This window comes from Bombina bombina, chromosome 6 (assembly GCF_027579735.1).
Source record: "Bombina bombina isolate aBomBom1 chromosome 6, aBomBom1.pri, whole genome shotgun sequence".
Lineage (NCBI taxonomy): Eukaryota > Metazoa > Chordata > Amphibia > Anura > Bombinatoridae > Bombina > Bombina bombina.
The window spans coordinates 1,049,527,648-1,049,554,162 of NC_069504.1; the positions used below are offsets into that span (position 1 = coordinate 1,049,527,648).

Consider the following 26,515-nt stretch of genomic DNA (forward strand, 5'->3'; position numbering starts at 1 on the left):
TCTTCTCTGTGTTGTTTACAGGCTACCGAATCACTGCCAACTGCCAGACGAAGGGGTAAAATCATTGATTAGCGATTACTAGTTGCCTAGATGATAAAACACTGCTTGTTTGGAGGGGGGATACATTTAAAAAAAAAAAATCTGGTCTAGGGGGTGAAGATTAAAGGGACACTGAACCCAAATGTTTTCTTTTGTAATTCAGAAAGAGCATGCAATTTTAAGCAACTTTCTAATTTACTCCTATTATCAATTTTTCTTTGTTCCCTTGCTATCATTATTTGAAAAAGAAGGCATCTAAGCTTTTTTTTTGGTTTCAGTACTCTGGACAGCACTTTTTTATTGGTGGATGAATTTATCCACCAATCAGCAAGGACAACCCAGGTTGTTCACAAAAATGGGCCGGCATCTAAACTTACATTCTTGCATTTCAAATAAAGATACCAAGAGAATGAAGAAAATTTGATAATAGGAGTAAATTAGAAAGTTGCTTAAAATGTCATGCTCAATCTGAATCACGAAAGAAAATTTTTGGGTACAGTGTCCCTTTAAGGTAGAGCTTTGGGAGGGGCCATTGTATGATCCCACCTAACACCCGTGCCCATTTACCTGACAAATGTCCATTAGTTTTATGGAGTACACTTTGTTTAAAAAGAAAACCAGAACTCATCAAGAAAACTATATGCTAGTAAGTCTATCATAAATGATAGGTGAAGCTATTACATATGATTATAAAGAATTATATTTAAAGAGTGCATTCATTAAAAAATATAATGAGTTACAATAACCATGGTTTTATGATAATTCTATAATGCCAAGTATTAGAAACCAGTTTCTAAGAGGAACATTGATAAAGGTGAATCAGTTGATGTGATATACTTGTCCAGAGGCTTTGGATATAGTGAAAATGGGAGATTATTGTACAAAATGAAGGAACTTTCAATATTATTAACACTTGGATAACCAATGTGTTGAAACACAGGGAACAAACATTTGTAGTGAATAGATCATACAGTAATTAAACAAAAGCTAAAGGGACAGTCAATACAGGAATTTTTGTTGTTTAAAAAGATAGCTAATTCCTTTATTACCCATTCCCCAGTTTTGCATAACCAACACAGATATAATAATATACTTTTTACCTCTGTGATTAACTTGTATCTAAGCATCTTCGGACAGCCCCCTGATCACATGACATTTTATTAATTATCTATTGACTTTTATTTTAGCCAATTAGTGCAGTGTCTGCCACAAGCCATGGGCGTGATCACAATGTTATCTATATGGCCTACATGATCTAGCTCTCCCCTGTTGTGAAAAGTAAATAAAAAAGCATGTGATAAGAGGCGGCGTTAAAGGTCTTAGAAATTATCATGAGCCTAACTAGGTTTAGCTTTCAATTAAGAATACCAAGAGAACAAAGCAAAATGGGTGATAAAAGTAAATTGGAAAGTTGTTTAAAATGACATGCTCTATTTGAAACATGAAAGTTTTTTTGGACTTGACTCTCCCTCTAGGATCAGTGTCAAGCCCAGTTCTCTTTAATATTTTTTTTTATAAATGACCACAGGGACTAAATGGCCATAACTAATCTGTCAGTTCACTTTGCAGGGATCTTATTATAAAGGCATATGTGACAGAAGATCAGTGAAGTTTAAACTGGTTGAACTTTTTCTCTTTCATTCTCATTTACAATGTTACTACGTTAAATGCCTTTTTCATTTCATTTTTGTGTGTTTACCCAGATGTTCATAGTTACATTGTTTATACGAATTGGAGTTGATTTACCAATTCAAACAGCAGTTCTATCTAATGGATTGGTGTGGCTTAGATTGTTTATTTATTTTTATCACATCAGACATACATTGGTTTCACATTGGAATTCTGATAGATTTAAAAAAAAATATGAATATATTAATTTAAATTATGAAACATTAGTTGATATGAATAATTCTACATGAATGCCAGCCTTAAAAACACTGTAAAGTCAGAACTAAACTTGCATGATTCAGATAGCGCGTGCAGTTTTAAACAACTTTACAATTTACTTTTACTATCTAATTTGCTTTGTTCTTTTGGAATCCTTTTTTTAAAAGCATACCTAGGTAGGTTTGGGAGCAGTATGCTGCTGAAAGCCTGCATGTGAGACAAGCCAGCAGCAGTACAGTAACTGTAAAAAATGATGGTTACTGTGTATACAATCACTGTGACAGCAAATCACAGTGATTGTATAATTGAAATGGACATTATACAAGCACTCTTGCAATAATCAATTAGTTGTATGTGGAGTAGCAGGGAGAATGACCTGAGTCAGGTTAAAGATAAAATATAACTTTTATTCTATCGGTTAAAATATACAATTGAATGTATAAAGTGAATTAGTGCAAATAAGTGTAGTGTTGTAAAACTTAGATTAAAATTGAGCATAGGGGACAGATATCCATAGAAACTATTATCAATCTATAGTGCTGAACTCCACATAGTTTCAGTGTAAACTTGAATAAAGCTCAATTCTGCAAAGAGTTAACTATAAAGGGGATTGACCCCATCAACAAATTTAACTAAATAAATGCAGTTGAGAGCACGAGTAAACACCCGTCTGTGTGGATGCAACAAAGCCTAGTGTCAGGCCGAAAAAAACATAAGTGAGCAGCTAAATAAATAGATATCATCCCCTAAGTACGCCTGATGCGCATTTCACCATTGTACTGGCTTCCTCAAAGGCTAACCTGATCGCGGTTTGTCTCCTAGCCTTTAAATACAATGATAGCCAATCAGAGTGGAGTGTGAACACACACCCACTGGATTAACCTATCAGATGACTATGTTCTCATTAGGTAGAGAACATCATGTGATCATACTTCATTTTCTTGTTGTGAAACTATTCTCTGTGAATCAAAGTGATATATGCGGGACCTAGCTACCGATGTGAAGTCAAATGATACTTGAGGCTTATGCTTATTATTGTCACCCCATAATTACTAAGGCAGCTATGCCTGATGCTATCATTTCAACTGACAGTAATGCGGTTCCACAGTACTGATAACGGCATCACGGTACACATAGAAAATTAGTTTTACTATGATCACTCCATGCTAGGAGTACAGTGTAAAGAGGCATAGGGTAATTAGGCATCCGTAGTGCGTTGGTAATAATGTAAATATAAACAGTTGAAAATGATGATCATTGTATATAATCGCAATCCCAAGAGAGCATAATAAGGGGAGAGAGAAACTTATCATTACACATGAAAATGGTTCATATAAGTCAAAACATTGATACCATATGTTTGTGTAATATGACTGTATGATGGACACGATGTTTAATACGCACCATTGTATAACCAGTCTGAGCACTTATAATAAACACACCCACTGGTGGTCCTCTGTGATTGGTTCCTTTATAATGTCAGACTGAATATGTGACAGTTCTTATTCTTTAAAATGTTCGATAGTGGCACATCTTACATTAAGAATTTTTTTTATTTTTTTTTAAGAATTTTTTACAAATACAGTATTGTTGTGGAATACTGATCACATGTCAAAAATGACAAGCCTTTGTTTCCCCTTTACCCCACATGTCAAAAATGACAAGCTATTGCCCCTCCCCTCTTGTCTCAGTGAACACGTAAAGTCATAAAAGTTTAATAATGTGTTTATATTAATATATATATATATGTATATAAAATTAAACATTTTGAAAAAGCGGCCGCACGGAAGAGGACGGCTTCACAGTAGAGTGTGCACATTCTTTTTATATTTACACTTTTTGAGTCACCAGCTCCTACTGAGCATGTGCAGAATAAACGTGTATGCATTTGTGATTGACTGATTGCTGTCACATGGTACGTGTATGCATTTGTGATTGGCTAATGGCTGTCACATGGTACATGGGGAGTGGAAATAGACATAACTTTTAAAATTGTCGTAAAAAATCTACTACTCATTTGAAGTTCAGACTAAGGGGCCTATTTATCATATGTCTGTCCGACATGATCTGATCAGCGCCGGATCATGTCTGACAGATATCGCTGAATGCGGACAGCATTACACTCTCCGCATTCAGCATTGCACCAGCAGTTCTTGTGAACTGCTGGTGCAACGCTGCCCCCTTGAGATTCACGGGCCAATTCGATGGGGTTGATTTCTGGCGATCGCTTTCCACCTCCCCAGAGCAGGCGGACAGGTTATGGAGCAGTTATCTTTAGACCGCTGCTTCATAATTTGTGTTTCTGGCTAGCCTTCAGGCTCGACAGAAACACGGAGCTTTAATCTCTATACGGAGCTTAATAAATATGCCCCTCAGTGCTATTGCATTGTCTTGTTATCATGCATTTGTTGATTATGCAAAGCTACTGTGTTGACTGATCCTTTAAGGGGTTAAACATTGTTGTACTAAGATATTATCTCCATAAAAATCTTATAATGAATTGTTTATTCACAGGATGGTGGTGGAGAACTGCTGCCTAATGTCTCCTGGAACAAGCTGGTCCCATGGAAACCAGAAGTAAGTTGGAACTTTGCAGTTCACTTGTATGATACCGTCGCCTGTTTATTATGCTTATAGCTTGTTTCTAATACCTTTACATAGTCCTTTCGGGAGCAATTACCAAGTAAATGCATTTTGCCAGCCTGTCTATATAACATAAAAAGGCACATTATATACATGTTTAAAAGACATAACATTATGATTGTATTATTAGCAAATAATAAACTAATACCAGATGTGCTAATTTAGGTGACTGATTATGTGTAAAACAAACAAAGCCCAGAAAACAAAAGGGCTTGTAACATCGATCTTACCAAAACTGACTTTCTCATACAAGCACCTTTTCAAACGTTCTTCTTTTTACTTTTTTTTCTTTTGCTGGCAATGACAACCTTACTGACTAATTTATGGGTTCCCCTCTGCTAAGACTGCTCATGGACACCTTTTTGTAATATGCATGTTGCTGAGCAGAGGATCCTGATTGTTATGCAAATGGTGCCTGTGGGTTTTATTTGCACCCAGTAATTTTAGGACCTCTGAGCTCCCAATAGCTCTTTTCTGGGCATTTGGTTTCTATGTCTCCAACTGATGTGTGATACAGTAGCTAATATTCAGTGGCTTTACTGCTGTGATGAAATCAGTGGTTTGTTGTTGCTGGTGGTTGTGGTCAGTGGTGGAATTCAGACATTTTAGCAACAGGTTCTCTATGATACAAAACATTAGGAAATGTGTTTATCTTTAAAGGGGCAGTCAACACTAAAATTGTTATTGTTTAATAAGTTAGATAATGCGTTTACTACCCATTCCCCAGCTTTGCACAACCAACATTGTTATATTAACATACTTTATAACATTTAAACCCCTCATTTCTGCCTGTTTCTAAGCCACTATAGACAGCCTATTAATCACTTGCTTTTTTATTTGCTTTTCACAACAGGAGACTACTAGTTCATGTGGGCCATATAGATAACATTGTGCTAATGCCCGTGAAGTTGTGCACAGCACTGCACTAATTGGCTAAAATAAAAGACAATAGATAATATATAAAAAGTCATGTGATCAGGGGGCTGTCAAAAGAGCCTTAGATACAAGGTAATCACAGAGGTTAAAAGTCTATTAATAAAACCATGTTGGCTGTGCAAAACTTGGGTATGGGTAATAAAGGGATTATCTATCTTTTTAAACAAACACATTTTGAGTTTACTGTCCCTTTAACAATTATTAGGTGGTTTGTTTTTTTGAGGCATTATCAATATGAATACTAGCAAACAGATAATAATTAAAACTAATTAACAGATTGCTCCTCATTTTATTTCAGTTATTTACAGTTTATTATTTTGGGCAGAAATCATTGCACACTGTGGCTAAATAACGCACTGTTGAACGCTTTATTATAAAGAATTCTTAAAGCTTTTTTTTCCCTGAAGAACATTTAAAGAGTGAAATGATAGAATCTTATCAGGAGGGCTTAATTTGTGCAGGATGGGGACTTCAGTGAAATAGAACAAAGCTCTCTTTATATGGCCAAATAAATGTAGTTGAGGCTTCTGTCTCAGGATGAAACAGATCTTGAGACATAGATATCATTGTAGTCTCACTGCAGACTCTGATTACAAATTGCTTTTATGTATCTCATAATCAAAACTCCACTGAATTTGAAATTTGCATGTTTAGATTTGGTGAACTTTTCCCTTGCTACAACAACTAATTGATGCACTTTACTAACCTTATCGCTTGCAGTGGTATAATCTTTCCTAAAAGATACATACGTAACATTACATACTTGTTATGGTTTGGGAGTACAGTTACCTTTATGCTGTTATGATACTGAGCAGGGGTGTATCTATACCTCGCTGGGCACAATAGGCAAAGGCTGTGGCCGGGCCTCCATTTCAACAATGCCCTCTCTGACTGCAATCAGCAGATGTTGAGCTGACAGCCACATAGGAAAAAGAGGAGATGCCTCTTTAAAACTGTGAATCATATTTCCCCCTTGGTCAGTCTGTGCCAGATGATATGCAGAGCTTTTCTGTGCAAATATGTTGGCAGGTTTTCCTGTACAGCAACACCATTGTAGTAGCCATCTTGAAAACCCAGCCACCATATTGTAAAGGCAAAACCATACACTTTCCTACAACTGTGTGTGTTAGCGCTGCGTAATCTGTTGGCGCTCTACAAATAACCGATAATAATAATAATAACTGTGGGCCTGATTTGCGGGGGGGGGGGGGGGGGGGCAGAGGGGCCAGACACAATAGAGGTGAAGTGATACCACTACTGATAGCAGACTCCTGACGGGCCACCTAGAGGTGTCTCTCCTATAGTTATGCTCCTAATCTTGAGGTGTCTTAAAGGGATATAAAACAGTGTGTTTCATTGTTGTAATAAAAAAACAATATGCTGTGGGTTATCCTTAATAAAAATCATTGCAATATGTATAATTCATCACTTTAAAAGGATTTTACGTTTTATTACTTAATTTATGCAGGGTCCATTACTTCCTGGTCTCTACAGGAAGGCAAATTAGCCTTTTTCTTTAAAAGTGTTGCTAGGAGACAACTATCTGCTAACTACAATTAGTTTATTGCCCATGTTCAGTATAGGATTTTTGCTTCAAAAACTGTGTGACCATGAAACCTCATGTTCTTTAATGGTAGCACTCTTATTAAGCTGTGGGCAGTGGCTACACTGAGAGCAAGTTCTCATCTTGCAAGAAAGCAAGTAAGTTGCTTACTGTTTTTAACACAATCTGTTTATTTCCAGAAAGTCCACAATGACATTCATGACTTATGGGAAATACTATTCCTGGCCACCAGGAGGAGGCAAAGACACCCCAAACAAGACTATAAATATCCCTCCCACTTCCCCTAACCTCCAGTAGTTCTTTGCCTCGTCTCATGTAGGCAGAGAGAGGTGTATATTTATGTATCTCAATGTCAAAGTAATTTGTGCCCTTATAACTGTTTTGTGCAATATTTTCTTGGAATAATTTTTATTAGATAGTGTTTTTAAGAGCGTAACTGTACTTTTTAATGTATTTTTAATGTGTTTTGGGACACTTTTTTGTTTTGCGAAACAGTTAACCAGAGCTTTAAGGATGCTTTAATCATTCTAGCGTAAATGGTGATTGTGCTCAATCAATCGCATTTACTTTCAATTTGTAATAAAAGCAGTAAACCCGACGAGCACAAACACCAGCGATAATTGCCTTATTACTGTTAGCACTCCACTCATAATCTGACCCAGCGCTCCATTAAAGTCTATGGAGAGAAGAAGTTAATGCAGTCATGATATCTGAAGTTAGTGCTGCACGCTATCTTTTTACTTTCAACTTCTAATACGCACACTAACCTGCATTTGTTAAAAGATTACTTTGAGCGCAGTTGGCATGCCAGGGAAAAATCCCAATAGCGCGTCACTTGTAATCTACTCCTATATTTTAGTTTTGTAACTTTCTAAGAAAAAAGTAATTGCAATAACTTTAATAATAGCGAGCTAACCAAAGCACTCTGGAGATAAGAAAGTGTAGCTCGAAATTAACTTAAATGTTATTTTCACAGTACAGGTATACCCCGCTCATACAGCGGGTTAGGGACCGGAGCCCCGCTGTAAAGTGAAAACCGCCTTAAAGTGAAACAAGGCAGTTTTAGCTTTTTATTCACTTGCCAGTGTGTTTAAAGACTTTAAAAAATGTTTGAACTAACATAGATTAGGGTTGCAGTAGTGCTACATTTAGTTTAACACTAGCACAACACAGTATTCAATTAGGATTCAATAAATACTGTACCTGTAAAATAGTGACAATTACTGTAGTAAAATTTGCCAGATTATAACACTGAGACACAGATTGCACTGCAATGATGTAAACAGAGTGATATGCGCATAACAAAATGGTGCCAGTCACTTTTCTCGCAATCTCACGATGATTACAGCACTGTTTCAAAATCCTTGGAGGCTGAACTTCAGCTCCACAGAGCGCTGTATTAGCGAATCGCTGTAAAGTGAAGCGCTGTAAAGTGAGGTATACCTGTATATGTATTGTTTTTAAAAATATATTTAAAGTTCTGCATATTTGTTTCATGGTCTGTAGAAATAAATGCTTCATTTGTTTTAAATTAAAATAAATCTCATCTCATACTGTATATAACGGTGAACAAAAGTATAAGTGAAAAAATATTTACACTGCAGTAAAGATCAAATGATTCAGGAGAGATATCATTTGTAGTATTTATTGGGGCATGTTTTCCAAGGCCAGATTGGCCTACCACGGCACCAGGAGATTTCCCGGGGGGGCACAGCAGCTGAAGCTGGCCAGCTACAATTTACAATGTCACAAAGTATTTCTTTGCAAGTTGTATTTCCTGACCTAGACCATGTAACATTTTAGTAGCCCCTCTTTGAATGGTTTCTAGTATCTAGTCAAGTCACACTGTGAGACACTCTTTTCCAGATCCCACTATGGACAATCATTTTCACACTGTGAAAGAGAGTGATAAATAAAATTGTGTCGTTGTGCCTATATAACGTTATATACAAACTAATATATTTTAATTTGGAAAAAACAATATGGGGAAGGAGTATCCCAGTAATCCCCTTGAGAAAATAGGGCTGGTCTTCAAATTTTCCAGGGCTGCTTTTTATTCCCAGTCGGGGCCTTGATGCTTCGGAGTTGGTTTATTTTAACCTCTCTTGAGATGGTTGTATTTTTGTGTCTGTATTCTTGGATCTTCAGTATCTGGCATCTTTAAGTTATTAAAACAGGAAAACTGATTTGTAAAGAGCTGCAGGAAAAGGATGAAATGCATTAAAATACAGCTAGATTACGAGTTTTGAGCGCTATAGGGAAATTAACGACCGCCACAAAAGCAGCGTTAATTCAGCTCCCTATAGCGCTGCTATTACAAGTTTGTAAAAAGCAGGCTTGTGCGGGTGATATGGTGGCGTTGAGCTCCATACCGCACCAAAATACAAGTGCTGCTTTGACGTGCTCGTGCGCGATTTCCCCATAGACATCAATGGGGAGAGCCGGCAAAAAAGAAGCCTAACACCTGCGATCGCGGAAACAAAAGCTCCGTAACACAGCCCCATTGATGTCTATTGGGAAAGAAAAAGTTGTGTTTAAACCTAACACTCTAACATAAAAACCACGTCTAAACACCCCTAATCTGCTGCCCCTAACATCGACCGCCACCTACATTACAGTTATTAACTCCTAATCTGCCGCCCCAATATCGCCGTCACCTACATACAGCTATTAACTCCTAATCTGCCGCCACTAACATCGCCGCCACCTACATTACAGCTATTAACCCCTAATCTGATGCCCCTAACATCGCTGCCACCTACATTACAGTTATTAACCCCTAATCTGCCGCCTCTAACATCGCTGCCACCTACCTACACTTATTAACCCCTAATCTGCTGCCCCCAATGTCGCCGCCACTATACTAAAGTTATTAACCCCTAAACCTCTGGCCTCCAACGTCACTAACCCTACATAAATTTATTAACCCCTAAACCTAACCCTAACCCTAACATAACCCTAAGCATCAACCTAACCCTAACACCCCCTAACTTAAATATAATTAAAATAAAGCTAAATAAACCTTACAATTATTACCTAAATAATACCTATTTAAAACTATATACAAACTTACCTTTTAAAAAAAACCTAAGCTAGCTACAAAATAACTAATAGTTATATTGTAGCTATCTTAGGTTTTAATTTTATTTCACAGGTAAGTTTGTATTTATTTTAACTAGGTAGACTAGTAAGTAAATAGTTATTAACTATTTACTAACTACCTAGTTAAAATAAATACAAATTTACCTGTAAAATAAAACCTAACCCGCTTTACAATAAAACCTAACATTACAATTAAATCAAATAAATTAAATTAATCAAATACAATTATCTAAATTACAAAAAAAAAAAACACTAAATTACACAAAATAAAAAATGAAATTATCAAAAAAACAACAACGAATTACTCCTAATCTAATAGCCCTATCAAAATAAAAAGGCCCCCAAAATAATAAAACCCCTAGCCTACACTAAACACTACACTTAAAAGGGCCTTTTGCGGGGCATTACCCCAAAGATAACAGCTCTTTTACCTGTCAATAAAAATTACAAACACCCCCCCAAAAGTAAAACCCACCACCCACCCAACCAAACCCTCCAAATAAAACTCTATCTAAATAAACCCAATCTAACCATTGCCCTGAAAAGGGCATTTGGATGGGCATTGCCCTTAAAAGGGCATTTAGCTCTTTTACGGTGCCCAAACCCTAAGCTTAAAATAAAACCCACCCAATAAATGCTTAAAAAAACCTAACATTAACCCCCCGACAATCCACTTACAGTTTTCGAAGACAGGACATCCATCCTCATCCAGCCGGTGAAGTTCTCATCCAAGCGGGCAGAAGTCCTCATCGAAGCTGGCAGAAGTCTTCATCCAAGCGGGCAGAAGTCTTCATCCAAGCGGCCAGAAGTCTTCATCAAAGCGGGCAGAAGTCTTCATCCAAGCGGCCAGAAGTCTTCATCCAAGCGGCCAGAAGTCTTCACCCAAGCGGGCAGAAGACCTAATCCAAGCGTGCAGAAATCTTCATCCAAGCGGACAGAAGTCTTCATCCAGACGGCGTCTTCTATATTCATCCATCCGGCGCGGAGCGGGTCCATCTTCAAGACATCCGGCGCAGATCATCCTCTTCTTCCAATCGTAGCTGGAAAATGAAGTTCACTTTAAGTGACGTGTCTCTTACATTCCAATTCGCTGATAGAATTCTATCAATCAATAGGAATTAAAGGGGAAAAAATCCTTTTGGAGACTTCTGCCCGGTTGGATGAAGACTTCAGCCCGTTTGGATGAAGACTTCTGCCGGCTTCGCTGAGGACTTCTGCCACTTCATTGAGGATGGATGTCGGGTCTTCAAAAACTGTAAGTGGATCTTCGGAAGTTAGTGTTAGGTTTTTTTAAGGGTTTATTGGGTGGGTTTTAATTTTAGGTTAGGGCGGAAAAAGAGCTAAATGCCCTTTTAAGGGGAATGCCCATCCAAATGCCCTTTTCAGGGCAATGGGGAGGTTAGTTTTTTTAGTTAGGGGTTTTATTTGGGGTGTTTGGTTGGGTGGATTTTACTGTTGGGGGGGTATTTGTATTTTTATTTATGCGACGGATGGATGAAGATAGAAGATGCCGTCTGGATGAAGACTTCTGCCCGCTTCAATGAAGACTTCTGGCCGCTTCGATGAAGACTTCTGCCTGCTTAAAAGAAGACTTCTGCTGGCTTCGATGAGGACTTCTGCCCTCTTGGATGAGGATGGATGTCCGGTCTTCGAAAACTGTAAGTGGATCGTCGGGGGTTAGTGTTTCAGGGCAATGGTTAGCTTAGGTTTATTTAGATAGAGTTCTATTTGGGGATTGGTTGGGTGGTAGGGTGGTGGGTTTTACTGTTGTGTTTGTCATTTTTATTGCCAGGTAAAAGAACTGTTATCTTTGGGGCAATGCCCCACAAAAGGCCCTTTAAGGGCTATTGGCAGTTTAGTGTAGGCTAGGGGTATTATTATTTTGGAGGGGGGGGGGTTATTTTGATAGGGCTATTAGATTAGGAGTAATTCGTTTTTTGTTTTTTTTGATAATTTCGTTTTTTATTTTTTGTAATTTAGTGTTTTTTTTTAATTTAGATAATTGTATTTGATTAATTTATTTGATTTGATTGTAATGTTAGGTTTTATTGTAAGGCAGGTTAGGTTTTATTTTACAGGTAAATTTATATTTATTTTAACTAGGTAGTTAGTAAATAGTTAATAACTATTTACTAACTAGTCTACCTAGTTAAAATAAATACAATCTTACCTGTGAAATAAAAATAAAACCTAAGATAGCTACAATATAACTATTAGTTATATTGTAGCTCGCTTAGGTTTATTTCTACAGGTAAGTTTGTATTTAGTTTTAAATAGGAATTATTTACGGCTAGATTTAGAGTTCTGCGGCCAAAGGGGTACGTTAGCTACGCTGGCTTTTTTTCTCCCGCACCTTTTAAATACCGCTGGTATTTAGAGTTCACAGAATGGCTGCGTTAGGCTCCAAAAAGGGAGCGTAGAGCATATTTACCGCCACTGCAACTCTAAATACCAGCGTTGCTTACGGACGCGGCCAGCTTCAAAAACGTGCTCATGCACGATTCCCCCATAGAAAACAATGGGGCAGTTTGAGCTGAAAAAAAACCTGCAAAAAAGCAGCGTTCAGCTCCTAACGCAGCCCCATTGTTTCCTATGGGGAAACACTTCCTATGTCTGCACCTAACACCCTAACATGTACCCCGAGTCTAAACACCCCTAACCTTACACTTATTAACCCCTAATATGCCGCCCCCACTATCGCTGACCCCTGCATATTATTATTAACCCCTAATCTGCCGCTCCGTACACCGCCGCAACCTACATTATACCTATGTACCCCTAATCTGCTGCCCCTAACACCGCCGACCCCTATATTATATTTATAAACCCCTAATCTGCCGCACCCGCTATCGCTGACACCTGCATATTATTATACACCCCTAATCTGCCGCTCCGTACACCGCCGCAACCTACATTATACCTATGTACCCCTAATCTGCTGCCCCTAACACCGCCGACCCCTATATTATATTTATTAACCCCTAATCTGCCGCCCCCAACGTCGCCTCCACCTACCTACAATAATTAACCCCTAATCTTCCGACCGGATCTCACCGCTACTATAATAAATGTATTAACCCCTAAAGCTAAGTCTAACCCTAACACTAACACCCCCCTAAGTTAAATATAATTTAAATCTAACGAAATAAATTAACTCTTATTAAATAAATTAATCCTATTTAAAGCTAAATACTTACCTGTAAAATAAACCCTAATATAGCTACAATATAAATTATAATTATATTGTAGCTATTTTAGGATTAATATTTATTTTACAGGTAACTTTGTAATTATTTTAACCAGGTACAATAGCTATTAAATAGTTAATAACTATTTAATAGCTACCTAGTTAAAATAATTACAAAATTACCTGTAAAATAAATCCTAACCTAAGTTACAATTAAACCTAACACTACACTATCAATAAATTAATTAAATAAAATACCTATAATTATCTACAATTAAACCTAACACTACACTATCAATAAATTAATTAAATAAAATACCTGCAATTAAATACAATTAAATAAACTAAGTACAAAAAATAAAAAAGAACTAAGTTACAAAAAATAAAAAAATATTTACAAACATTAGAAAAATATTACAACAATTTTAAACTAATTACACCTACTCTAAGCCCCCTAATAAAATAACAAAGACCCCCAAAATAAAAAAATGACCTACCCTATTCTAAAATTAAAATAGAAAAGCTCTTTTACCTTACCAGCCCTTAAAAGGGCCCTTTGCAGGGCATGTCCCAAAGAATTCAGATCTTTTGCCTGTAAAAAAAACATACAATACCCCCCCCCAACATTACAACCCACCACCCACATACCCCTAATCTAACCCAAACCCCCCTTAAATAAACCTAACACTAAGCCCCTGAAGATCTCCCTACCTTGTCTTCACCTCGCCAGGTTCACCGATCCGTCCACCGAAGTCTTGATCCAAGCCTCCGAAGTCTTGATCCAAGCCCAAGCGGGGGCTGAAGAGTTTCGTCCATCCTCCGGCTGAAGTCTTGATCCAAGCGGGCAGAAGAGGACATCCGGACCGGCAAACATCTTCATCCAAGCCGCATCTTCTATGTTCTTCAATCCGATGACGACCGGCTGATCTTCAAGACCTCCAGCGCGGATCCATCCATCTTCACCGACGACTTCCCGACGAATGACGGTTCCTTTAAATGACGTCATCCAAGATGGCGTCCGTCGAATTCCGATTGGCTGATAGGATTCTATCAGCCAATCGGAATTAAGGTAGGAAAATTCTGATTGGCTGATGGATCAAGACTTCAGCCCGATGATGGATTTCTTCAGCCGCCGCATGGATCCAGACTTCAGCCGTAGGATGGACGTCACTCTTCAGCCCCCGCTTGGGCTTGGATGAAGATTTCGGAGGCTCTTCTGGACAGATCGGGACCCGGTGTGGTGAAGACAAGGTAGGGAGGTCTTCAGGGGCTTAGTGTTAGGTTTATTTAAGGGGGGTTTGGGTTAGATTAGGGGTATGTGGGTGGTGGGTTGTAATTAGGGTTGCACCGATACCATTTTTTTAAGACCGAGTACAAGTACCGATACTTGTTTTCCAATACTCGCCGATACCAATTACCGATACTTTTTTTTATGTCATGTGACAGTTTACCAAGCACAATACAGACTAATTATTTAAGATTCCTTCTTTATAATTATGAAGTACTGTAACTTAAAAGACATTATGAAATAATAAAACAGGTTTTATTTGTCACAAAGTTCACAGAACATGTTTAGAAATAAAAATATTAAAATAAAATATATTAACAACAATAAATAACGAATATAAAATTGCAACCAACCAAAAGTGCCATACAGTAAAAAATAGAACAGAATACTGTTTAATCATGGTGAACAACACTATGGGTTAGATTACATCTGACTGGTAAGCTTTACCAATGCTCTCATTACACGTCCTACTCCATTTAAGGCTATGGAGTTGGAAATGTGAACAGAGCATTGGTAAAGCTTACCAATCAAATGTAATCTAAATCTAGTCCTATAATTGCAGGATGAGTGTTCATTGGGATTAACTTAATTTTTCCTATGAGTACTCTTCCTGCAATTATATAAGCTAAGATGTTCCTCAGAGTACAGTATGTTTTGAACATAATTGTGCAAGATGGAACTAGCAGTATAAAAGGCAATCTAGCAATTAGAATAATTTTTCAAAAGTTAGTGGCAAGTTCTTTTTAAGGAACAGAACAGAAGCATGTCTGCATGTTCAGCTATAAGTCTGTTTTTGCTATCAGTAAGGAGGTTCAACTTTCCACACCACTGCATGGGGCAGAAAGATATTTTTGGGCCATTTTAGCCAGAGCTGGAAATATCAGTTTATTAACTGCCCAGTACTTCAGGGGTTTGTCTGAACGCAGTACAGTGATCTCTCCTACAATAATACAAATAAGAGCAATTTGTATTGGCAGAACAGTAGTAAACAATTTTTAGTTTAGTCTCCACTCCAGCTTTAAATGAAATGGGAACATGCAGTTTGAAAAAAAATGCCACAAGATAGCATATGGCTAGGAAGTGGAGGTATCGGTATAAGTATCGGTGCATTTGCACGAGTACAAGTACTCATGCAAGTACTTGGTATCGGTACCGATACCGATACTAGTATCGGTATCGGTGCAACCCTAGTTGTAATGTTGGGGGGGGTATTGTATGTTTTTTTTTACAGGCAAAAGAGCTGAATTCTTTGGGGCATGCCCCGCAAAGGGCCCTTTTCAGGGCTGGTAAGGTAAAAGAGCTTTTCTATTTTCATTTTAGAATAGGGTAGGGCATTTTTTTTTATTTTGGGGGCTTTGTTATTTTATTAGGGGGCTTAGAGTAGGTGTAATTAGTTTAAAATTGTTGTAATATTTTTCTAATGTTTGTAAAATATTTTTTTATTTTTTGTAACTTAGTTCTTTTTTATTTTTTGTACTTTAGTTAGTTTATTTAATTGTATTTATTTGTAAGTATTGTATTTAATTAATTTATTGATAGTGTAGTGTTAGGTTTAATTGTAGATAATTGTAGGTAGTTTATTTAATTTATTTATTGATAGTGTAGTGTTAGGTTTAATTGTAACTTAGGTTAGGATTTATTTTACAGGTAATTGTGTAATTATTTTAACTAGGTAACTATTAAATAGTTATTAACTATTTAATAGCTATTGTACCTGGTTAAAATAAATACAAAGTTGCCTGTAAAATAAATATTAATCCTAAAATAGCTACAATATAATTATTATTTATATTGTAGCTATATTAGGGTTTATTTTACAGGTAAGTATTTAGATTTAAATAGGAATAATTTATTTAATAAGAGTTAATTTATTTCGTTAGAATAAAATTACATTTAACTTAGGGGGGTGTTAGGGTTAGAATTAGCTTTAGCGGTTAAAAAATGTATTAGAGTAGCAGTGAGCTCCGGTCGGCAGATTAGGGGTTAATACTTGAAGTTAGGTGTCGGCGATGTTAGGGAGAGCAGATTAGGTGTTAATACTATTTATTATAGGGTTATTGAGGCGGGAGTGAGGCGGATTAGGGGTTAATACATTTATTATAGTAGCGGTGCGGTCCGGTCGGCAGATTAGGGGTTAATAAGTGTAGGTAGGTAGCGGCGACGTTGGGGGTGGCATATTAGGGGTTAATAAATATAATATAGGGGACGGCGGTGTTAGGGGCAGCAGATTAGGGGTTCATAGGGATAACGTAGGTGGCATCGGTGTGCGGTCGGCAGATTAGGGGTTAAAAAATTTTAATAGAGTGGCGGCGATGTGGGGTGACCTCGGTTTAGGGGTACATAGGTAGTTTATGGGTGTTAGTGTACTTTAGAGCACAGTAGTTAAGAGCTTTATAAACCGGCGTTAGCCCAGAAAGCTCTTAACTACTGACTTTTTTCTGCGGCTGGAGTTTTGTCGTTAGATTTTTTAACGCTCACTTCAGCCAAGACTCTAAATACCGGCGTTAGAAAGATCCCATTGAAAAGATAGGATACGCAAATGGTGTAGGGGGATCTGCGGTATGGAAAAGTCGCGGCTGCAAAGTGAGCGTTAGACCCTTTCCTGACTGACTCCAAATACCAGCGGGCGGTAAAAACCAGCGTTAGGAGCCTCTAACGCTGGTTTTGACGGCTACCGCCCAACTCTAAATCTAGGCCTTAGGTAATAATTGTAAGGTTTATTTAGCTTTATTTTAATTATATTTAAGTTAGGGGGTGTTAGGGTTAGGATTATGCTTAGGGTTACTTTAGGGTTAGGGGTTAATATATTTATGTAGTGATGTAGGAGGCCAGAGGTTTTGGGGTTTAATTTATTATTAATAGTTTAATTTAGTATATTTTGTTGTGGGGGGCTTGCGGTTTAGTGGTTAATAGGTTTATTATAGCTGCGGTGTGGGCGGACGGCAGATTAGGGGTTAATAATATTTAAGTAGTGTTTGCGATGCGGGAGGGCGGCGGTTTAGAGGTTAATAGGTTTATTATAGTGGCGGAAGAGGGGTTAATACATTTTTTTTATTATAATTTTTATTGAGGATACAACATAATCAGCAATACAACAGTAAGCTGTGATTAGGTAGTCCTATTCAGAATACAGAGCATGCAGAAAACAGTATAATAGACATCTTACAGAAATGTGGTCTCCAGACCCCCAAAAGAGTCTAGTCAGTTGTCATGAACCTCAAACATTTTTCAAATGGTACAGGTGTACAAATTTCAGGACATTCAGAAAGGTTGTTAACAATCTCTGGATCTGTTTCTGTGGTGAGGATTGTCCCTTAAGAACTTGTAGGAGCTGTAAACCATTGTTCCAGAAAGATAGTATAATCAAAACATTAAAATAACATTGTGTCATATTAATGACTATTTTGTTAGGTATATAGCATAATATCATGTCTCACCTCTCATTACACTCTAGGAGGCGAGACACATCAGCAAAGGGAATCATGTGAATAAGCATCAGAGATTGAGAGAAAGTAGGAGAAGTAAAGAGGGGAAGAGGGGGGAGACAAAAGCAGGAGGAAGGTCAGGAAAGAAAGGGGAGGGAAATAGGGCAATAGTTTATGGAATTAAGCTTCAGACATCACTCTTTGAGGAAGCGCCTCCCATGGGGCCCATGTGGTGGTGTGCAGGTCTATGGTTCCTCTATTTATACATACCGCCTCTTCCATCAATTTAACCTGAGACATAATCTCAAGGACTTTTCCTAATATAGGGGCATTCTGCTGTTTCCAATATCTTGCTATAGCAAGTTTGGTGGACATCAAGAGGTAGATAAGGAGTTTTTTCTGGGGTTTCGGGGTCTTAGACACGTTCAGATGTAACAAGCAAGTCTCAGGGCCCCAGCTCACAGGTATAGAGAGGTGTTTAATCAGATCTAGGACTTTGGTCCATAGCTGCTGTAATTCTGGACATCTCCACCAAGTGTGGACATCGTCACCTCTACGGCCACAGCCCCTCCAGCACCTATCCGAGGTACCCGGGGAAAATCTATGAATCCTGTTGGGGACTCAGTGCCATCTCGTTAGAAGTTTGTAGAACAGTTCGAAAAATGTAATGCTATGTATTGTCTGTCTGGTATCGCTATTGCTTTCATCCAGGTCTGGGCGGCAAATACTTTATCTAGGTCCTTTTCCCAAGCTAATATATTATGTGTCTTTTGAAGTATAGGGCAGTTTAGTAAACATTGATAATGTGTCGTAAGTGGTCTGGGGGGTTAATACATTTTAATAGTGGTGGCGATGTCCGGAGCAGCAGATTAGAGGTTAATAATTTTATTTTAGTATTTGCAAAACAGGAGGGCCTCGGTTTAGGGGTTAATAGGTAGTTTATGAGCTTATGGGTGTTAATGTACTTTTTAACACTTTAGTTATGAGTTTTATGCTACAACTTTGTAACGTAAAACTCATAACTACTGACTTTAGATGGCAGTACGAATCGTGTGGTTATAGAGTGTACTGTTCACTTTTTGGCCTCCCAGGCAAACTCGTAATACCGGCGCTATGGAAGTCCCATTGAAAAAGGACTTTTTTAAAAGTGCGGTACGGACATTGTGTGATGGCCAAAAAGGTGTGCGGTACACCTATACCTACAAGACTTGTAATAGTGGCGTTAAGGAAAAAGCAGCATTATGAAGCATAACGCTGCTTTTTCACTCATAACGCCAACCTCGTAATCTAGCTGATAATGAGTAGTTACTATTCTTTTGTAGTTGTGCACATCAGTTTAATGACCCTTTAAGTTATTTAAAAAAATATAATCAAGTGTTCTTGATCCAGCCCTGTAAAGGTCCTGATTCTTAAATGTTATCTTCATGACATGACAGTATAACTGATTACCTACCCAATACCCTACTATTCTTTGTCCACTTCATTATTGAGGTTTGGAAGAGCTGACATAAATATTTTATATTGCATTTTAATGCATTATGAGGTTTAATGATTTGAAAGAAACATTGTGCTCTGAAACTTTATTTTACACAGCTTTAAACTATAAAGGTTCAGGTCTCTACTCCTTTCGGTTTTCTTTAGTGTAAGATTACTCTTTACCCTAATGTGGTGGCGTATCTGCCAGGTGCTGGAAACAAAGTTTTCTGTTTTCAAGAATTCCGTTCATCCATGGGATTTGAATATTGTTATGCAGGTTTTGAAACATCCTCTATTGGAACAAATGTATAAACGGTACTTAAAATTATTCATTGTTAATAGAGTTTTGCTTTTGGATCTATACATAGCTAGAATAGTGTCCACACATCAGCTCTGTATTCCTCAGGTATACATTTTCAAATCCAGTAATGAGGATATTGCCTTCTTTTTGTTAGGAAGGTATTTCATTCTATGGATACTGATTCTGAGAATGTAGTTCCATCATTTTGTACTTTTCCTAAGCAAAAAAGCAATTCTACACATGCTTGATGTAGTCAAGACCCATATGTCTAATCTTAAAGTCACAAAGGAGGCCAAGAAAACTGACTATCTTCTTTTATCTTTAAAGTGAAGGTAAACTTTGATGAATGAAAGCCCGTTTTTTAAAAATACTATTAAAAACAGGGGCACTTTCATTCATCAAAGTTTAGAAAGCAGCCGTTTTGATTAAAAACTTACCTTTGTTTTTTTCACAGCCAGGGCAGCGTCATCAATGACTAATCTGGCTTCCTCCAATCACGGCATGGCCTCCGGCAATGACTCCCCTGGAGGGAAAGCCGTGATTGGAGGAAGCCGGATTAGTCATTGATGACGTGTGAAGAGAGGATCTCCGGGTGGGGGAAGCTGCTCTAGCTGTGAAAAGAACAAAGGTAAGTTTTTAATCAAAACGGCTGCCTTATAAACTTTGATGAATGAAAGTGCCCTTGTTTTTAATAGTATTTTTAAAAAACGGGCTTTCATTCATCAAAGTTTACCTTCACGTTAAGGCAGATACCTGGTCTTCTCTCTATACGTTGACTATGTTTTAAAATCCAAAGTTTTTGCTTCTTCACAATCAGCATTTGGTAGAAAGATCTTGATGAATATGCTTCCTCAGACTATTCTCCCCACACAATCCTTCATGTGGGTGGCTTTGGTCTAACACACTACTGAAAACTCATATGTTCTCATAACATTATTATTAGGGAAAAAGAGTGACATAAATAAATCCAGTTTTTCATATGCGAAGTGATAAAATGTTAAAATGACACTAAACCTCACAATGCTTTGCATCTAGGGCATTACAGAGAAATGTAGAGTTTCTTTAAGGCCTACTTTTTGAGTGTTTCTGATTTGTTTCCTCGGTTAGTCTTGACGATAATCTTCTTTCTACTTAATCTCTAAATATTTCTTTAGTTGGGTGTGTGTGAACTAAAGTCACCAGAAAGAGGAGATCATGTAGGTGGGAAGGGGATAAATCACAAAATCTATCTACCCTAAGTGGCATAAAGATATGTTCTAAACAATATTCCTATTGAATATGTAAAAGTTTATTTGTTTTATGTATAACTTTTGTCATATCAGGGAAATTAAACACAAATTGTTTCTTTCATGATTCAAAAAGAGAATACAATTTTAAACGTCTTTCCAATGTACTTCTATTATCTAATTTGCTTTATTCTCCTGGTATCCTTTGTTGAAGAAGCATCAATGCATTACTGGGAGCTAGTTAATATATTGGGTGAGCCAATAACATGAGGCATGCACGTGCAGCTATCAATCAGCAGCTCCTAAACCTACCTAGGTATCCTTTTCATGAAAGGATAACAAGAGAACAAAACAAATGAGATAATAGAAATAAATTGGAAAGTTAAAGGGACATGAAACCCCAAAATTTTCTTTCATGATTTAGATAGAAAATACCATTTTAAATAATATTCCAATTTACTTCTATTCTCTAATTTGTTTAATTCTTTAGATATTTCTGTTTAAGAAATAGCAATGCAAGAGAATGAAGCAAATTAGATAATGGAAGTAAATTGGAAAGTTGTTTAAATTTGTATGTTCTTTCTAAATTACAAAAGAAAAAAAATTGTGTTTCATGTCCCTTTAAAATCACATGCTCTATCTTAATCATGAAAGAAAAAAATGTGGGTTTCATGTCCCTTTAAATATTGAAAAAACAAGAAGGACAGCAGATTTAATGATTCTGTACCTTTAGTTTTCAGGCAAGGTTAACCTCCATGTATTTGAAGATTGGTGTGGAAGCAGCATCCAGCAGCTCCGGCGAAACCTGCACTTCCCCTTGTACCCCCATGTAAGTAGCGACTCATTCACCCTGCACATTTAACCCTTATTGCATTCTTTTTCTCCCAGCTTTAGGGATTGGTTAGGGAGGATAATGCTTGTATGGCACTGAAATTTATTTAGCTCGCCACTTGTAGTCTGGCCCATATAGAGACTTCCTTCTCTTTTCAAGAGCTTATTCTATTTTTGTCATGAAAAAAATAAGGCAATGCAGACCTGTTTGTTATGTTCAAGCTTTAAACAAATGTGTGCTTGACCTCCAAACTAGTCCTACATTGTTTACAATTTCCACATTTGTTAGTTCTGCCCTTCTGTGCCCACAACAGATTCTCTTTTTCTAACCATGTCCCACTTTCTGTGAAATTAAACCTGGTTCCCACACCTACACTTTATTCACACACTGCACCCATGGGCCATATGACTCCAGCTCATTTAATGTCAAGACCTCACCTAAGTCCAGATTTACAGCCCAGGTGCTTGTAGGCACCAAAATCTGAAGTGCCACCCTACACCCAGATGTGCCAGCAGCGCAATAACATCAGTGTGTGTGTGCGGTGGCCATCTTTGGTAAGGCTGCTACGCTGACTGTTATTTCACTGCCGGCAGCCATCTTAGTCAAGATCACCTGCTTACCGGTATTTCTAATAGGCAGAGACAGGCTCCCCTCTATGGAGGGCATCTGTAGGCACATGACTACTCTGCCTTATTATAAATCCAGCCCTTACCCCACCCAGAGGAATATACAACTCTACGCAGACTTTAACTTGCACTCTTTTAAATATGACTCTTAATTAAAGGGCATGAATAAAATATTGCATGATTCAGATAGCACAGGCAATTTTAAGCAACTTTCCAATTTACTTATATTTTCTAATTTGCCTAGGTTCAAGAACAGCAATCCACTACTGGGAGCTAGCTGTTAATTGTTGGCTCCAGATATATGCCTTGTCATTCGCTCACCAAATGTGTTCAGCTAGCTCCCTGTAGTGCATTACCACTTCTTCAACAAAGGATGAAAAGATAATGAAGTAAATTTAATAATAGGAGTACATTGTTTAGAATTGTATGCTCTATCTGAATCATGAAAGAAAAAAGAAAAAGATTCTTCCCTCCTTCTATCCTCCCTTCTATCTTTCCTTTGGTTGTTGCAGCATAATGTATGCGAATAAAAGGCTGCTTAACATAGGAGATCAGTACCTTTACCTCCCCAGTGGCTGCTCGCACAAAATAAACAGCTGCTGAGAGCTAAGGGCATTCTTGCAAATTAGCAGGCTATGTAAACAACTGCTGAGAGTCCTAGATCAGCAACAGATATAAGTCGATCCTGGAGATGATCCCGGAGTTAAACAAAGGGTAAAGAAGCCGTTTTGTTGTTACAATAATATGTCTGCTACTGACTTTTATGCCCCTGAATGTTTTATTAAAAAACATTTGTAAAAATGGAAAAAATAATAAACATCATCTTATTATTGTTAGTTACTGTTGTGGGTATTCCTCTGTCCATGGGCCTTTAAAGAGACAGTGTACTTGAAAATATTTATTGTTTAAAAAGATAGATCCCCCTTTATTGCCCACTCCCCAGTTTTGCATAACCAACATTGTTATATTAATACACTTTTTACCTCTGTAATTACCTGATTACCTTGTATTTAAGCATCTGCAGATTACCCTTTTATCTCAGTGCTTTTTACAAATGTGCATTTCAGCCAATCAGTGCTGACTCATGCATAACTCCACTGGAGTAAGCACAATGTTTTCTATATGGCATGCATAAAGTAGCACTGTCTGGCTGTGAAAAGATAATAAAATGCAAGTCCCTTTAAGGTTATATTCTAAACCTTTGGTGGGGGGGGGGGGGGGATTAGGTAAAACCTATTATACCAGCCATCGTGGTGATAAGGATTTATTCACATGGGAAATCTCATACCAGAAGTTATACAAATGTACGCTAAATACTCTAACACTAGATAATTCAGCACAATGTAAATAGAGCCACAGTGTTTACAGAAAAGGAAGTTACAGAAAGTACATAATCTAAGTCAATAAAAAAACATGTTTGTATAACATCTTTTTCAGTTGACACAAGCTATTATTTTTGTGTAATATAATTAGGAAGTTTCTGAATCCTTTTAAAATAAAATATTTTTTTTCTGTATTTCAGCATTTGACTGATTACACAGACATTGATGGGCACTTAAGATTTTCTGAACTAACAATACATATACGGTATATTTCATACATTGGGCTAGATTACGAGTGGCGCGCTAACTGTTGCATGCAGACGAAAAGGGGTTTATAGCGGCTCTTTGTTCTTGTCATAAGTAGCATGCATATTACAGGTTGAAAGTAAATGCGTTCACTTGAGCGCAATTTAATTTAATGCCGGAATAGCATAACTTCAGAGCTCTGGTTAGCTGTTAAGCTCAAATAAAAACACATCAAAATGATGTTTAAAAGTACAGTTACACTCATAATAACACTGTCTAATAAAAATTATTAAAGTCTGTGGGGGAATACAATACCGCGGTCATGATATTCAAAGTTCTGCTTTTTGCGCGCGTCAGGTTAGTATTCATGTGAAAACGTTTTACTTTCAGCTTGTAATATGCACGCTACCCGACGCGTGCAAAAAGCCTCCGCAGAGTTAACATGCAAGAAAGTGCAGATCCACTCGTAATAATGGACTAGGTTACAAATGGCACGCTAAAGTTAGCTTGCTTTGCGATAAGCAATATTGCAGCTGCACTTACGTGCATATTACAAATTGAGTTTAAACTATGTGCTCGAGCACAAACAAAATTTGCACTCAACAGATTAGCGTGCCTGAAGACCAAGCATAAAGGGTTAAGAAAAAAAAGGTGCACCAAACACAACATTAAAGTGATAGTTAATTTTATAGGGACAGTCTACTCCAGAATTTTTACTGTTTATAAAGATAATACCTTTATTACAGATTCCCCAGTTATGTATAACCAACACGGTTATATTAATATACTTTTAACCTTTGTGATTCTTGTATCTAAGCCTCTGCAGACTTCCCCCTTATTTCAGTTCTTTTGACAGACATGCATTTTAGCCAATAAGTGCCCTCACAAGAGTAACTCCACGGGCGTTAGCACAATGTTATTTATGGCACACATGAACTAAAGCCCTCTAGCTGTGAAACACTGTCAAATGCTTTGAGATAATAGACAGCCTTCAAAGGATAAGAAATTAGCATATGAGCCTACCTAGGTTTAGCTTTCAACAAAGAATACCAAGAGAACGAAGCAAATTTGATGATAAAAGTAAATGGAAATTTTGTTTAAAATTGCATGCCCTATCTGAATAATTAAAGTTTAATTTTGACTAGACTGTCCCTTTAACTAATCAAAAGCCATATATGTAATCTTTGCCATTAAAAAAGTATGTGTGTACCTTTTTTGTTTTTAATTCATCTGTGAAAGGGTTATATTCGTTCATATAGTAATGTTAATATTGCAATGCTATGCTGGCCCACTGGATGAACTCTTTTTTTTTTATAACAATTCCAGTGAACATCCAATTAACATGTGTGTCATTTGACAATCTTGAAGTCCAGCCCCTTTAAAGCCCTTAGAAAGTCTTTGTAGAGAGTGGATGGGACTGTTCTATACATCACAACCTAGCCAAAAGAGGAAATGAAGGGGAGAGGAGGAACAGACAATACCAATTAAGAATATAAATATTTTATTATAAATTATATATACACTTAAAAAAAAAAAAGTTGTTATACTTGCAAACTAATATATATTTTAATTGCAACATTCTTAAAGTCTGAAATTTACCATCACTTTAAAATAAAGTATATGCATGCATATTATTATTATCAGTTTTTGTAGAGTGCCAACAGATTCTGCAGCGCTAAAAACATGGGTCTAATATGCAAGGTAACAATTAAAAGGATAGAGGGTCCTGCCAAGCATTTCACTGTTGTAAATCAGGTCTCATGAAGGTGATCCATAAAGCAGCTGGGTTTGTAGGCTTACATGCTAAGGGGATGACTAAAGGAGGAGAGGGACTAAGATAAGAAAATGTTAGTGTCAGGACCGTCTTTAACACAGGGCAAAAGGGGCAGCAGCCCTGGGCCCAGTCTCTGTTGAGGGGCCCAAGAGTCCTAAAAAAAAAATTATGGTTCATACCAGACTGCTGATGTGACATGGGGAACACACACATTCAGTCCTAATACTATCACAGTCAAAAGTACTCTGCTTATATTTTTTTTTAAAAACTGTGCCAGACCGTGCCGGTGTCATGTGACATGCCAAGCTAGTGCCATGTGCTGTTTTAGATGTGCACTGTGCAGCACTGAATGCAAAGCCCTAACTCGGCATCCAGCCATTTCCCACTGCATCAGAAAAGGTCCTACTGGGGTTACCACTGTTACCAGGTAACTGCTCTGGTGGTGGGGATTGTTTCTGGGTAGGGCTGACTGTATGCGCATGCAGCAGAAAGCTGGAGCGGCAGGCACATGAGGATTTGAGCATCTGTGCAGCTGCATACACTGCTCTCTTCAGTCTTGAGGCTGTGTGACTCATCTCACACTGTATCCATGCAGCCTTGGACAGGCAGCATCCAGTCTACTGGTCCCCTTAGCCCTGCTC

The 26,515-nt window shown here is 37.6% G+C and overlaps 1 protein-coding gene across 1 annotated transcript in view; it reads left to right on the plus strand.

Moving 5' to 3' along the window:
- Positions 1–26,515, plus strand: part of B4GALNT3 (beta-1,4-N-acetyl-galactosaminyltransferase 3) — a 317,092-nt gene that overhangs the window by 110,312 nt on the left and 180,265 nt on the right. Inside the window, exons 3-4 of the mRNA XM_053718828.1 lie at positions 4,441–4,503; positions 21,808–21,903. Coding sequence (XP_053574803.1) covers positions 4,441–4,503; positions 21,808–21,903 — 159 coding nt within the window. The remainder of the gene's footprint in view (positions 1–4,440; positions 4,504–21,807; positions 21,904–26,515) is intronic.